The 14945-nt window shown below is 50.6% G+C and overlaps 2 protein-coding genes across 2 annotated transcripts; one reads left to right on the forward strand and one right to left on the reverse strand.

The window, feature by feature from the left end:
- Window positions 1-170: 170 nt before the first annotated feature.
- Window positions 171-4502, reverse strand: N7446_010552 (uncharacterized protein; the record flags this gene model as incomplete). The annotated part of the gene is made up of 1 exon (XM_058519295.1): window positions 171-4502. The coding sequence occupies one exon, from the start codon at window positions 4500-4502 to the stop codon at window positions 171-173; it is 4332 nt and encodes a 1443-aa protein (XP_058368133.1).
- A 2463-nt stretch (window positions 4503-6965) lies between these two features.
- N7446_010553 (uncharacterized protein) lies at window positions 6966-7247 on the forward strand (the record flags this gene model as incomplete). The annotated part of the gene is made up of 2 exons (XM_058519296.1): window positions 6966-7022; window positions 7083-7247. The coding sequence occupies 2 exons, from the start codon at window positions 6966-6968 to the stop codon at window positions 7245-7247; spliced, it is 222 nt and encodes a 73-aa protein (XP_058368134.1).
- Between the last annotated feature and the right edge of the window lie 7698 nt (window positions 7248-14945).

The raw sequence follows: 14945 nt of genomic DNA on the forward strand, positions 1-14945 counted from the left end.
TCCGATGGTACGGCTTGGTTCCTGATCTGCACCAGCCTCATATCACAACATTCCCCCTCAGGATCGCTTTGCGCGCAAGGCGATACTGGAATAACGCTGTGCAGCCAAGCCTCGGTAAAACCACTTAAAAACCTTCATGGGAAAATAAAGTGGAAAGAGCGCCTGCGCTGTCAAATTTGTTGCCTCTGAGTCTTCAAGGCTTCGATTCCAAGGAGACTACAGAACATGGCAAAAGCCGTTGGTCCCAACGGCTTGGTGAGACCGTCAGCGGCCTGTTCCTCAGTCGGAACGTATTGAAGGCTGATCTCGCCTGTATTCAGCACTGCTCGCTGGTAATGGAATTTCACGTTGAAATGCTTGGTCCGTTTGTGGAACTCAGGATTGCGAGAAAGTGCAATGGCGGACTGGTTATCAGCCATGATATTGGTGACCGGGGACCGATACAGTTGCGTCTCGGCCAGGAAGGTCCGCAGCCACTGTAGATGCAGAATGGCATTATATTGTCCAATGTACTCAGCATGAGTCGTAGAGGTGGCTACTTCCCCCTGTCTCTTGGACGACCAGGAAACCGGCGCACCCGCAAGTTGGAATACGTAGCCGGACGTCGAGTAAGCTCCGTCAGTGACGACGGACCCACCAAAGTCGGCATCCGTGTATCCAATCAATTGACCACTGCGGTATATGATGCGATGGTACTGTGTGGCTTTGACATAGCGAAGCAACCGCTGCAGAGCGACTTGGTGGTGCGATTGCGGCTGAGCCGTGAAGCGACTCAACATGCCCAGCGCGAACGCAATATCCGGTCGCGTGCCAACCATCAGATACATCAACGAACCAATGGCAGTCGCATAACGAGCTTTTGCTTCCTCGTCCGGAGGTTCCTCGTCTGGACGATGATTCAGGATGTGCTTGGGATTCATCGGCGTAGACTTCGGTTGACAACTCTCCATGCCAAAGTCGGAGAGCACCTTCTGGATGTACTGGTGTTGGTGAATGGACACGGACCCATCGACGTGATAGTCGAACTGGATCCCGAGGAACGAACGCGGGGTGCCCAGATCGTTCAGTCGGAACTCTGTTTGCAATGCTTGTTGCACTTTTTCGATTTCGTGCGTGTTTGCCGCAGCAACAAGGAAATCATCGACATAGACACAAACGACGCAATTCGATTTGTAAAACACGCAGTTGTCCGATTGGGCCATGGTGAAGCCATGAGAAGCCAGGACGCGGTGGACGCATTGGTACCAAATCCGCGGAGCCTGCTTCAGGCCATACAGTGAGCGGCGTAGCCGACACACGTACCCTGGCTCTTCAAAGCCTTCGGGCAACTCCATATAAATACAGGAATCGACGTCTCCATGGAGAAATGCGGTGACCGCATCGAATTGGTGGAGTTTCCATCCGCGCAACACGGCGCTGGCTACAATGCAGCGGACGGAGTCCATTCGCGACACAGCAGCAAACGTTTCGTGATAGTCGATGCCATGTTTCCGCCGGTAACCTTTGATGACCAATCGCGCCTTGCGCGTTCCGTTGGCTTTGGTCTTGAAGACCCATTTACAGCCAATCACATGATCTCCGGCTGGGATGTCCTCTCGCCGAACCTTTTCCCATGTTCCGTGTTCGAGAAGCGACGCATATTCTTTCTGGATGGCGGCCCACCATTCCAGCTGGGTTGGGCCTGACACGGCCTCGTGGAAGGTCGCCGGGTCGACTTGTCTGGCCGGTGCGGTATTCAATGTGCCTGCCGAGTACACCTTGCCTAGTGACTCCAGGAGTCGCCGCGACGGTCTTCGTCTGCGACCATAGATCGAATACCCAAGATCCGATGTCAAGTCGTTTCCTTGTTGGCTTGGATTGACCACTGGAAGTGTTTCTTCCACACGCCCAGATGGCGTTTTCTCTTCCTCGTTTGAGGAATTCGGCGATAGAGGTGGTGTTGGCAGCCCGCTAGCTGATGAGGGCAGTGGTGGAAAGACAGGTGATGGAGGAGCATTGTCCGGGAGGTCGTTGCCTGTTTCCCCCTCGATGAGTGGCGCCACCGGGGTCCTCTCATCGAACTCGACATCACGGGAAAAGACTGTCTTGCCAGAATGTATCTCATAGAGCTTGTACTGGTTCGGTTCACAATAGCCTAGCAATCGACACTCGGATGATCTCGGTCCGAGTTTTGCTCGATGTTCCTTTGGGATTAAGACCCATGCACGGGAGCCGATCCGTCGCAGATGCAAGAGCGAGGGCGGCTTCCCATATAGAATTTCAAACGGTGTCTTCTTCTGTAAGATCGATGCTGGCGCGCGTAGCTTCAGATAGACCACCGTGTCCAAGAGCTCGACCCACCAGGGAGGAGAAAGGTTCGCATCGGACAGGAGCGTGTTGATCCGCTCCCGGATAGTACGATTGGTGCGTTCGGCCAGCCCATTCTGCCCTTTGCAGTATGGCGGCGATGTGTCGAACTCAACTCCCTGGGATTCGAGATGTGTTCCAATTGGCAGATATTCTCTCCCGTTATCGGTGAGGAATCTTCTGATCTGGGCGCCGAACTGTCGGTGCACCCAGGCCTCAAAATGTCGGAACTTCTGGAGCGCTTCATGCTTCCATCTCATGGCATAGGCCCACGAGCCACGAGAATAATCGTCAGTAAAGGTGATCACGTACCTGGAGCCATCTTTGGCAATCGGCATCTCCATGATGTCCGAATGGATCAATTCAAATATTCTCGTTGAATGCAGACGTGGCCGTCTTGCGCGGGAGTTCCTCTTCTGATGCTGCTTACCCGACATGCACGCCGGGCACTGCGGCGTTGCCAGCAGCTGCGCCTGTGTCAGCGGTCGGTACGGAGTGCCGGTCTGCCGGAGGACCACCCTCAAGTCTCCCCGGTTCAGATGTCCCATCCGAGCGTGCCACAACGCTTCGGAGGCCTGGTCCACTCCTTTGCACGCACCTTCTTCGAGTATCACAGCTTCACCGCCGAGTTCAGAGGTTGACGCTGCGCATTCTGCGCCACTTGACTCCTGAGGCTCGTCGACGTCCATGGCCACCGCCTGCGGTTCCAGGGAATCTGCATGGTCATGGGTCGCCGGCGCCCTCGCCAGTTGGACTCGCTCTCGAGATCTCTTGCTCACATGGCACCGCAGGATCAACAGATCCTCCTCCGCATGGTAGGCGGTCCCCACGGTTCGTCCTCGGCGTTGCACAAAGACGTTCTGCGGGTGCGCCACCACCGAGTAGCGGTCTCGCAACAGCTTCGGCACGCTGATCAGGTTCATCCCGACGCGCGGCGCGAAGTACACGTTCTTCAACACCAGGGGTGGGTTGAACTTCCCCCGGAGCGTGAGCTTCACCGTACCAATCCCTTCGGCTTCCACTGGATCGCCGGCCGTGTCCAACATCTCGCGGTGGGGCCGCAGACTGCTGAAGCAGCTCCGGTCCCAGCAGATGTGGCTGGTGGCGGCCGAGTCCAGGATCCATCGGGGTTGCGGTGCGTGGGTATAAAGGGTCGTCACCCTCGCCCTCACGATATTGATCCTCGGTCTCTTGGAAGTCGGCGGGCCCTGCCGATCTTCCATCTGGCTTGATGGTATCATTTGCAAATTATTTCTTGGTGAGCCGGAAACACTCCGTTCAGCCTTCAGGGCATGGTCCCTGGACGGCTGAGCTTCTCGCTGTTTCTTCCAGCACTGTGCGACCACATGGCCGCGCTTCTTGCAATAGTTGCATTTCTTGGCAGTCTGCTGCACCGTATTGACGGACGGGCCAGACGTTGCCTGCAAGGGTGTTGGAGCTTCTTTTCTCCGAACCGTCTGCTCAGCATTAGACAGACGGTTTCCGATCGTGGTCGGATTCACCGGATCCTTGTCATTCTGAATGGCATCCACAACTAGAATATATTCCGGTCCGATCTGCGTCAGTAAGATCGCAATGTGCGTTCGATCGCCAATGGATCCGGGCACGATAGCATTCAATCGATGTACGAGCAACCGTACCCGATCGACAAATTCGCGGGCACTGCCGCAGCGCTCGCCAGTGGTTTCACGAAGCTGCGCAAACAACTCGCAGAACGTGGCGAGTTCCATTCGCCGGTACCGTTCTTCAAGTTCATTCCAGAGGTCGTGGGACGTCTCTAGTCCTGCGACATGAATGCTAATGTGGGGGGACAGATACCGGAAAATGGTGTGGTAGGCCTCAGCTTCGCGGCGCGACCATTCACGGTGGCGCTCGAATGCCTGGACCTCCACTTCGAGGCGCGCTTCAATGGTGCGCTGCCTCACCGCCCCAACCAGGTGCGGCTCCACTAAGGGGTGGATATCCGCCGAAATGGGTTTGGCGTACTTGAATAAGCAGTCAGGACGCTGGAGGTCGCCCGACACGACATCCCAGACCTGCCTCGCTTTGAGGTAGGACGTCATGAGACGTTTCCAGGTCGCGAAGTTGTCGCTTCCTGTCAAAGGCTCGATGGCCGTGACGGCTCGGTCGGGCGAGTCGTGGACCAGAGCAGACATGGTGATGATTTGTAAAAGCGGGGTAGATATTCAATCAAGCAGGTAAAGATGATTCTCAGATGAGCAGAGACGGCACCCGAGAGTTGCTCCCGGGCTCATAACCTGTTGTAGTTCAAAGGAAGATTGAATTGTACTGAACTAGAGGGAATAACTGAGGCTATATATACACAAAGAGTAGATCAAGTTGATTGGAAATCAACTTGTTTCTTCGTATAGACACCTCGGGATTAATTCCGATGGTACGGCTTGGTTCCTGATCTGCACCAGCCTCATATCACAACAACATGTACACGGACTAAACAGGAACCTCTCTTTATTTTCCAAGTTAGCAACGCCACGTCTCTTCCATCTATGAAGCACAAGCTCCCCTACAATGGCCCAGCCTAGTTCTCGGCTGCTATCCCCAATAGTCTCGCAACGAGTGCGATTATTCTTAAAAACAAAACTACTAGGCATGAGAGACATGTGAGAGAGTCGTTCTCAGCGAGGCTCACGAGAAGGCTCTTATGCTAATTGATCAAGGTCGTCATGAAGCACCTGGCGCCAGAGACTCAGCCTGTGAGACAGCAAACACGGTAGTGTGGCAGAGCTGTACTTAAAAGGTCTCGAGTAACATCCCATCGGCTGGGTTACAGCAGCAAGTTGGAGAACTGAGGCAGACAGGCAGTGTGGCATATCTCAACACACTGCGAATGGATTTCTGATTGAGCCTTCGATCAACATTATAATCACAGAGCATCACGCATAGTATTTCCGAGGGGCAGATCCATCCATTGTTGTGTGGGCTTCCACCTTTGCAACACAACGACTCAACGCTCCCGCTTTCCTAGCTCCGAAACAGGCATGACGTTCTACCAGAGACCTTTCCGCGGAATGGTAGCCACACGGTCTCTTGGTAGAAACTAGGAAGTTTGTATTGTATTGGTGTATGCGAAAAGGAGATCCGATGGTCTGGAGGACAATTCTTGGGCGCGTATGCACGGGCATTCTGTCTAGGAGATTCCTGATGGTGCTTGGATTCGACTCGTTGAAGCAAGGAACTGCGAATTACATGGAGCTATTAGCTCTAGAATGAAAGGCTAGATTGAGATTGCTGACGAAAATACCTGTAAAGGAACGGGGAAGCCCTCACAGCCTTTCTTGAACTCTCATCGGCGGCGACCTTAAGGGAGGGATACTAGAGTGATTTGTTTCCGAATGTGACAGGACTGTCCGAAAGTATACTGTGTCCCGACTGACTCTGGAATCAATCAGCTCACTGTTCAATGCATATGAGATTTACTGCGGATCAAAGAAAGCAAGAAGGCTGGATGGAAGGAAAAGGTTGGGAAGGAAAGATGAGACCACGCCCGAGTGACTACGGACATCTTTTACCTAGAGACTTTGCTTTGAGCCCTGCTCAGGTCCTGCTCACACGAGTGCCCCTAATGAGGTCTCTCCTGGGTAGGGAAACTCGGAAGAATTCTGGTCGATCGACAGAAGCAGAGTGAATCGAAATTCGGGGCTTTCGTTTCGTTTGCCTATCGACTCCATTGAAGAATGGTCAAATATGAGGCTGGGGTGGGAAAGCCCCTCAAGAAGAAGAGTTCACGAGTGGCGTGGACGAAATGAGTTGTGGGAAGCAGGTCTGGGCAAAGGGAGGGAAGTACTGCGGTCTTCCTGCTTTAGGCGAAGAAGATTTCGGTTCATCTACTGCCATCAGTTTTAGGCGCACTCTTCTCCGGATTACCTCGTCCAGCTTTGAAGTCTGTGACTGACACCACAACTGATTTATTTTAATACCTTTGTTCTCTCTTGGTTATTGCACTGGACAGTTTTGTTTCACACCAGAGGAGGGGCGTCAGCGCCTCACTTGAGCCCATCGGGGTACGAGTTGCTCAACCCAGCACTTCAAGTTTTCGGTGTGAGGCTTAAACGCAAACAACAGGTGACTGGCATGGCAACTTAAATGTGTTAATTTAGCTAATCTCCATAATGACAGTTTCGACCTACCCATCCAACTTCAGCCATCGATCGGTCGAGACCAGATTACCACCACATTCGATGGAAATGAGCCTACCTCCGCACAATCCCAAATGTTTCTAAGAACAAGTTTGCCCCAAGACATCTCGACTTGGATACGACTGCTATTCGACTAAGGCAACTTGAATGAGCCAGCGACCGTGGTACGAGCCCTGGGGGCTCAAGTAATCGATCAATCGATTATCCCTGTTGCAAATGTTCATGTGCATGCCTCCGAGTGCGACAGCTTCACGAATCCTGATGAGACAATCACTGAAAGGCACATATTTTATTCAGGCACACTTGTGCCCCGGAGCGAGCTGAGACAGTCCTCGCCATAGTTCGGACGTAAACAATGATCTACCGTTACGCCGTGTGGGATAGACTGGGCTCGAAATGCTATGCACTTGGACTCTTGCACCTCGAGACGATGGAGTCATAATTTTCTCTTGAACATACAATATGCCCTACAGAGCTCGTACTTACAACCTTCCCTCGGCCGGCACTGGGGATACGTATGTAAGCGCACATGCATTTCCACGCTTGAGCCTTTAAATGCTAACACAAGTACTCTTCCAGTTCCCAATGACGACTGCACGAAATGCGTATGATAACCACATCATCACAAACGAGCGAACCCTTTTTATCCTGCAAGCCGCCCTCACAAGGACTGAGTCACCACGCCTATTGCCTATTCTGCTTCGCCGCTCCTTCGTCGCCTCGTGGTATCTGATACAGGACTGATCGGTTGCACGAGATATGAAATAAGTGCGAGTGAATGGCGTGCCCTCCACAAACTATTGGACTTGTGAGGTGCGTTCTCCTCGTTGATTTCTTAAACCTTCGCGCAAAAAAGAGGCACAGTAGCCTTTCAGTGCTTCTGGTGCCCCTGAGTTTTAAGAAAGATATAAAAGTGAATCTGGAACCGCGCCGCTCTGAATAACGATGATGTCATGTTCGCTGAGAACTTTCCAAGAGAGGCCAGAACGGTCCAGAAAGAATAGAGAACACGTCTAGGACTCAGATATGGGCCTCAAAGTTAGGCATCTAGTGAACATATACTACGAGGTAACTGGTGCCCGAGTTGGAGACGAAAGGACGGAAATCTCACTTCCACTACCAATCAATTCACGGTGAAATCTTCGTATGAAAGCTTTCACCAAAGCGTGAACACAGGCGAGGCTGAATGCAGCGGTCGATGTCCTTGCTCCCAGCGTTCCTGTCTCTAGCAAAATTGTAGGCCCTGCACTCAGATGGATTGAAGAGGAGTACAGCTGTGAGAACCACTGCGAGTATCTGGTACGAACCGACCGGTCTCTGTTTGGCTACGGCCGAGCAAGCTCATGGTTCTCCTAGCAGGTCTTCGGTGTTCAATGCAAGCACTTCCTCGTTCGCGCGGTACAACTTTGCATGATATGCCAGCTTGTTTCTTTTGCAGACAAACTGCCCCACAGATACGTTGAATTGTTGCTCGCTTCCCGAGGATTCACACCACTCGGAATACATAAACCATGTTGTCTGTTCTGGACTGCGAATCCAATAATATCAGGCTTTAACGTATTTCCCGGGCGAGTGGCCACCTCAAAACACCATACTAAATCGGATAAATTACAACTCACTACCTTAACAACGGCGATCTATAGAGAATTTCCCTTATAGCACAATACTTTTTAGGAAATAGTTAAGACTCTTCAAGGGGTTTAAAAGAATTTTATAACGCACTAATTAAGAGATATATATTTCTAGTGCCCTGAAACGAACGAAGTGAGAGAAAGGGTTGTTGATCACGCTGACAATGTGGTGCGTGAGACGTGGAAAGAAGAACTTAATAGATTGTTCTGCCACGCACTTCTTTGATTTGTTCCCGTCCGCTCCTCCACACCCCTGCTGGTGCCACCTGTGCCCTGAAACGAGGAACGAGTGAAGGGGTTACTACCCTGCGCGAGCTGCCCGCAAAGTTTGGCTGCGTTGTCACTGTAAAATCGTCCCAAATTCTCGCCGCTGATTCGTCAATTTCCGCCGCCAAGACCTGCTCTATCCGTCGTAGCTGTTATGGTTCTAGGGTTCTAGGGCTTCATTCTACGCTTCTCTTTACGTTTCCCTTCTATGACTGGCCCGTCCTTGGTTGTAAAACTCTCTTCTTAGCTTAAGTTTAGCATTGCTGTTCACTTTCACGCTTACCGTCGCCGATTCGCTGACTTGTGAAATCCTCACTGGGCTTGGCTATCGCTGGTCCACGAGGCTCTATAGCTTCATCTGCACTGGTCGCAAGTTTACCTTTCGTACTTACCTCTCTTCTGCTCTATAGCTCTCTTCTTACCATAACCCACTACAAGTTGTTCCCACGCCTTGCTTCAATAACATGTGAGAGCACACGGAGTGCAGTCGGGCCTTTTGTTACAGTTACTTAGCTTTATAGTCTGATTCGATTGTTTGGGCTATTCATAATTCGAATAGAGCCAATCGGCTTCGGCTGCTGTCTTCCGTAACTTTAAGTGCGCTATGACGTGCAGCCATAGCTCCTCGCACTCCCGCTATACCCGATATATTCGACTATTACCTCACGAAAGAAAGAGATTCCCTAGCTTGGCTCTTCTGTGGGATTTTACTTCTATGTTTTATTCTGCCTAGTTTTAATATATGTCCCGCTCTTCAATCTTCTTGACTTTACGGATATGTTTTTGCATCTATGCTCGCCTAATCATCATATCCTACGCCGCACTTTACTACGTAACTTAGTATATATATAATTGGCTGTTCCTAATAGTTTGCAGTTTCTGTATGATTCCCTATAGGTGCACGTCTAGCACATACGACCATAGGGTGTGGAGAGCAGGGCTTCCCGTCCGCTCAGCCGTACTTAAGCCACTCGCCGGCTAGTTAGTAGTATGGTGGGTGACCACATGCGAATCCTAGCTGTTGTATGTTTTTCCTTTCCTTTTTGGAAGGTGTGAAAAATAAGAGCATTACTGTTTTGAGCGTTACGTAGGTGTGGCTTCGTCTTCATAACGGATGTCCTCGTGATCAATACTGCCACGATTCTCAGCGTCGTTTTTTCCACATATTTTTGTATCCATACTCGTCCAATCATCACACCCTACGCCGTACTTTGCTTCACAACTGGTATGCATATAATTGGCTGATTATAGGACATACGTGTGTACCTTTCCGGTGCCTTATCAAAACTAAACGTTCGACTTCCATGTTATCACTCAATTTACGATTCACTTTTCGTACTTGTTTCGTTTCAGGGCCACAGCGTGCGACAGCGCGCGTCACCAGTATTTCCTTCCTCGGACTGGCCTGTCTTGGCTTAGGGTTGTAGGGTTATATCTGCAGGTATATGCAAGATTTTGCTCTCTCATTGCTTCGTGGTTCGGACGTTCATTCGCTTTTGCACTAGTTGAACTTTGTGTTATTGCCACTGATCTTGCCCCAGGAGCTCTGTTTTTTTGCTCCCCGCGCTTCACTTTTCCACATAATGATTAGCCCTTTTTCCGACCCTGTCCACCCTACACTATGCTCACCCTGCGTTCCTGCAATGATTGTAGTCGTCGAGTACGTCTGTCATCAAATATTCAACCACCAAGGTGTCCTGCTTGTCGCTTGTCTAGTTCACAGCCCCATATTGACACTCGTTCTTGCATGCGCTGCCAAACTCCTATTCCTATTCGCACCCCAAGCTCTCATTGCACGAATTGCCAATCTAATTCAATTCCTTATGTCCCTTGCTTTGATTGCCGTAATAATTTTCTCGCCCGGCCTGGAGTCACTCGTTGCTTTAATTGCAGGTCCAGAAGATCAACAGTCGTGCTGCCTCCTGTCGATTTCGGTCCCTTATACTCGAATTCTTTCAATCCATCTGCTAATTCATTTCACCAATTCAATACCTCTCAGCGGAAGCGACAAAGGCTCGGCTCGTCGTCATTTCAGGCCTCATCATCCCGTGTGGAAGTCTCCCGCAAAGAATCCTGCCTTGTCCAACAAGCGCTAGGATTACTTGCCCATGAATATGAGGCTCGTGCAGAAGCTTCGCTAGCCTTTCCAACCCCCGTTACTGATTCCCAGATTCGCCTTTCTGTGGCTCGTTTTGAGACCGAACTTGCGGTCGCCGCTCTTGATAAAACATGCTCTTCTTGCGGCAGGCTTGTCTGCAACAATGAAATACGTCGAGTGCTCGCCGATGACTACCTGCTCCAGCCATTAGACGGCGGCCTTGATGGCTGTGGATGGTCTGATGGACGCTGGAACATATGCTCACTTTGCTATGCTGCTCTTCTCCGAGGATCCGTTCCGAAGTTCTCTATGAAGAACAAAATAAATGTTACCCTGTGTCAACATTACCCCAGAGTTCTTGAAGATCTTACGCTTACGGAAGAGTACCTTATTGCTAAGTCCCATCCTGTTGGGGTCATCCTGAAGCTCCGGCCTGGGGGCCGATCATCACCAGCAAACTACCATGCGTTACGCGGCCATTTTATTATCATACCACAGGATCCGAAACCGCTTCTTCAAATACTCCCGAGCCCTGAGCTTCAATTTACGGAGCTCATTAAAGTTCTATGGATGGGACGGCGTCCTCCAAATAACGCAGATCTACGACCCTTCCTGACTGTACGCAAAAGCAGGGTTCTCGCTGCGTTGCAATATCTGATTCGGTACAACCCGCTCTACCAAGATGTCGCAATCTCTCATTCCACTATGCAGAATTGGCCCGATGATTTTGTTCCGTCAGGTTTGCAGCAGGATATCATATGCCTGGACGGGGACGACCATGACGAAAGAGCTGGCTACACTGTTGACTTACAGGAAGGAAATTGCGAGAACGACTGGCAAGCTGCGGACGACGATCAAGACAACTTCTTCGAAGACTCAATTCCAGTCACTGCTTCAGTTACCGTTGATCTAAATGGAGATCGTTATAACCCTGACCTACGTCTGCTCAATACAATACAGTCCTTCAGTGACCAGCCATCTTGTGAAATGCGGCCGCAATTTATTTCCGCTGGCCAGATCATCCAGGAAGTGCCACCAAGCAGTCCATATCACCGCTTCCCTGAGATTGAATATGGTGTCCGAGGCCAACCTTTACTTCTCAATCAATGGCAAGATCCTCATTATTTCACATCAGCTTTCCCTACACTTTTTCCCACTGGCCGAGGGGGTCATCTGGATGACCGGGAAGTTAATGTTTCGATCGCCGCTTTTGCGAAGTGGGCATTATGCCATCACAGCCGAAGGTGGTTTTTATTTGGTTGTTCATGTGGCACAGGCTAATGAGTCCAGATTTGCGCAACACCGGACATTTATGTATTTGTTGTATGATGTTATTCAGCTCCGCAATTCATGTCTTGGCAATTCGCTGCTCATTAAGAGGTCGCAGTGGTCTTCCGTGACACAAGATCTGAATTCTCTAAACTACGATCGCTTGCGAAAGGCCGCTGGAGAGCTCGCCGAACATCGCTTTGCCTCAGACCCACTGGTTCGAAGGCTGCTCAAAGACATTACCGCCATCGGTGTCAGGGTTCCAGGTTCTTTCTTCCAGAAACTGCAGATGCGCGCCGAGCTTCGAGGTTTGATAGTACGCGAGGGAATGCCTGCATTTTGGTTGACAATCAACCCATCAGATCTACAGAATCCTCTCGTGCTCGTCCTTGCGGGCCTGGAGTGCTCGACTGGTCCCGAGACTGACGTGAGCACAGCAATTAGGTGCGCCACGGCTACGTCTGACCCTGTAGCCGTCGCAAAATTCTTCCATTACACATGTAAGGCTGTTCTCAATGGCCTTCTGGGTGGTAAGCCGGTTGAAGTGGGTATCCTTGGTGACATATCTAATTATTTCGGTGTCGTGGAGAGCAATGGTCGCGGCATGCTACATCTTCACACACTCGTTTGGGTGCGAGGAAATCTCGGTTTCGGCCAATTAAGGGATCGAATTCTTACCGATCGTCCCTTCGCACATCGCATGATTGAATTCTTAGAAACAATCATCATGCAGAGTCTCCACGTGTTGGACAACAGCCGTCCGAAAAATACATCGGGAATGCCACCATCACCGACCACCTCCGAATCGGATAGTGACTTTGCTGAGAAACTTTTTATCGATAGTAATTCTGTAGCCCGCACCAAGCAACTTCACTCGAAGCATCACACAGCAACTTGCTTCAAATACCGCAACCGAGGGTCGACCTCCACTTCCTGCCGCTTTCAAATGCCGAGGAGTCTTGTAGAAGTGTCCAGGGTAGATGAGTATGGTATCATTCATCTTGCACGAAATCATGCCTGGGTCAATCCGTGGAATCCTTCCATCGCCAGCTGTATCCGCTCGAATCACGATATTTCTTGGATTCCGACCGTATCAAAATCGCTGTCGCTCCTGTATTACATAACGAACTATGCGACGAAGGATGATGTCTCGGCCAGTCAGATGGTAGCAAAGGCTGCCTTACTTAAACAAGCCATCGATCGCGCAAGCTCCACTTCTGCGCCGAGCGCGGCTGATTCAAGGCTACGTGAGAAAGGCATGAACAAATTCGCTCTTCGCTGCTTTAACAGCCTCTCACAGGACCGTGAAGTGAGTGGCGTACAAGTGGCGAGCACCGTACTTCAACTTCCTTCATACTATACTCTGAACTACAACTTCACTCGGATAAATCTGTGGTGGCTACGACGATACGTTCGGTCTATAATTCATCCAGACCACCATCAAAATACTACAACGTCTGATTCCATTGAAGAGGAGCCATGCCATTATGATCAGTCTAACATCGCACCGGCTAACATTTTTGATAATTATAAGCTGCGGGGTGTTCCTCTGGCGTCCTTGTGTATTTTCCAGTACGGCATGGTAGTTCGCACGAAGACACTGCAGGATGCGACGACCGAAGATATACCCTTTGATGAACCACATCCAAGACATCGGACGCATGTACAAAGGCTGGCTCGATCTGCTGCTCAAACAGCTACCGTCACCCTGCAGGGTGAACTTACCGAATTTCAGTCCTCGGAAGATGCTATTCCAGGTGGTCACCCTCTAACCACAGCGATTCAAGATGACTTGGCCGAGGTTCTCCTCGGTCTTTTCGTTCCCTGGCAGAGGCTACCCTCACTCTTCCCCCGAGCGCCATCAATGGCACCTCGTATGCCCAACTTGCTTCATCGCGTCTGGACTACTGTGGAACCTACACTTCCTCCGTATATTCGAACGTTCGCGAAAAATATCGAACTGTTGCGGAAATCAAAAGACGATTGTCAGGCTGACGTTTCTCTACGAAATTTATCTCAGAATACATCTCCACTGGACCAAGAACTGACCAGCCCACCTTATCCTGAATCGGAGACCGAGAATGAGCCCATGTCAGTTGCCCAGCGTGGGGATGACACCATAAAAAAGGAGACTCTTTTAGCCGCTTTTCTTGCCATTGGCCGGAGCTGGTCAAACGAGGCAAATGAAGCACAACGGCGTATTCCCACTCTCATCTCACGAGCTTTGCCTCCTTCACCCCTTCGATTTGAAAATTTTGGACCAATCGATATGTCAAGCAGAACTCTATACGAATCCACCGGCTTTCAACTTCTCTCTTCGTCCACCCTACAAGAATTGAAAACAGGGCTTCAAAACATGACCAACACCTCAGACCAAGACATACAGGCTGGATCGCCCTTTCCGCTTACTTCTGACCTTGACGACTTCAATATTGGACTGACTGATGAAGTTCTGGTCCCCACATTGACTGATTCGGGTTTTTCGGGTGATGTGCATCACCATCGTGCCGCTATAGCCCAAAATCCAACGGGCGCCTCCATAACGTCTGTTATATGCCATGATATTCCGCTGAACAAAAAACAACGGCTTGTCGTGGAGAAGGTTATATCAGATCTTCTCATCTGTGCTGCCAACCCGTACGACTCTTCTCTGCGTAACCAGACTCTCCTTTACGTAGGAGGCGAAGGCGGGGTGGGGAAAAGCCAGATTATCAAGGCGATTGTTGCAGCGATGGACCTGATTTACCGCAGGCAAGAGGTCATCCTTATGGCTCCCACCGGGGCAGCCGCTGATGCCATCGGAGGCAGCACGTACCATACCTCTCTTGGCATTTCGCTCAACCGATACAGGCGGGGTGGAGTTAGTCCTCGGGTTCGCAGACTATGGTCTCGGAAAACCGTCATGATCATAGATGAGATCAGCATGGTCGACCTGGCCGCATTGAGCATTATCAATACACATTGTAAAGTCGCTCGATCCCTAGATCGATCATCGGCCGATCTGTTTGGTGGTTTGCCGATAGTGATTCTCATGGGGGATTTCCATCAGTTTCCTCCAGTCCAGGGCCAGCCCTTATGGAGATTTCCCAGGAACGAGATGGAAGAGGACGGTAAGTTGATCTGGGACCAGTTTAAACAGGTTGTCATTCTCGATGAACAGATGCGCCAGGCCGAGGA

The sequence above is a fragment of the Penicillium canescens genome (genome assembly GCF_028828765.1).
Source record: "Penicillium canescens strain IBT 15451 chromosome Unknown utg000007l_segment0_segment0, whole genome shotgun sequence".
Taxonomy (NCBI): Eukaryota; Fungi; Ascomycota; class Eurotiomycetes; order Eurotiales; family Aspergillaceae; genus Penicillium; species Penicillium canescens.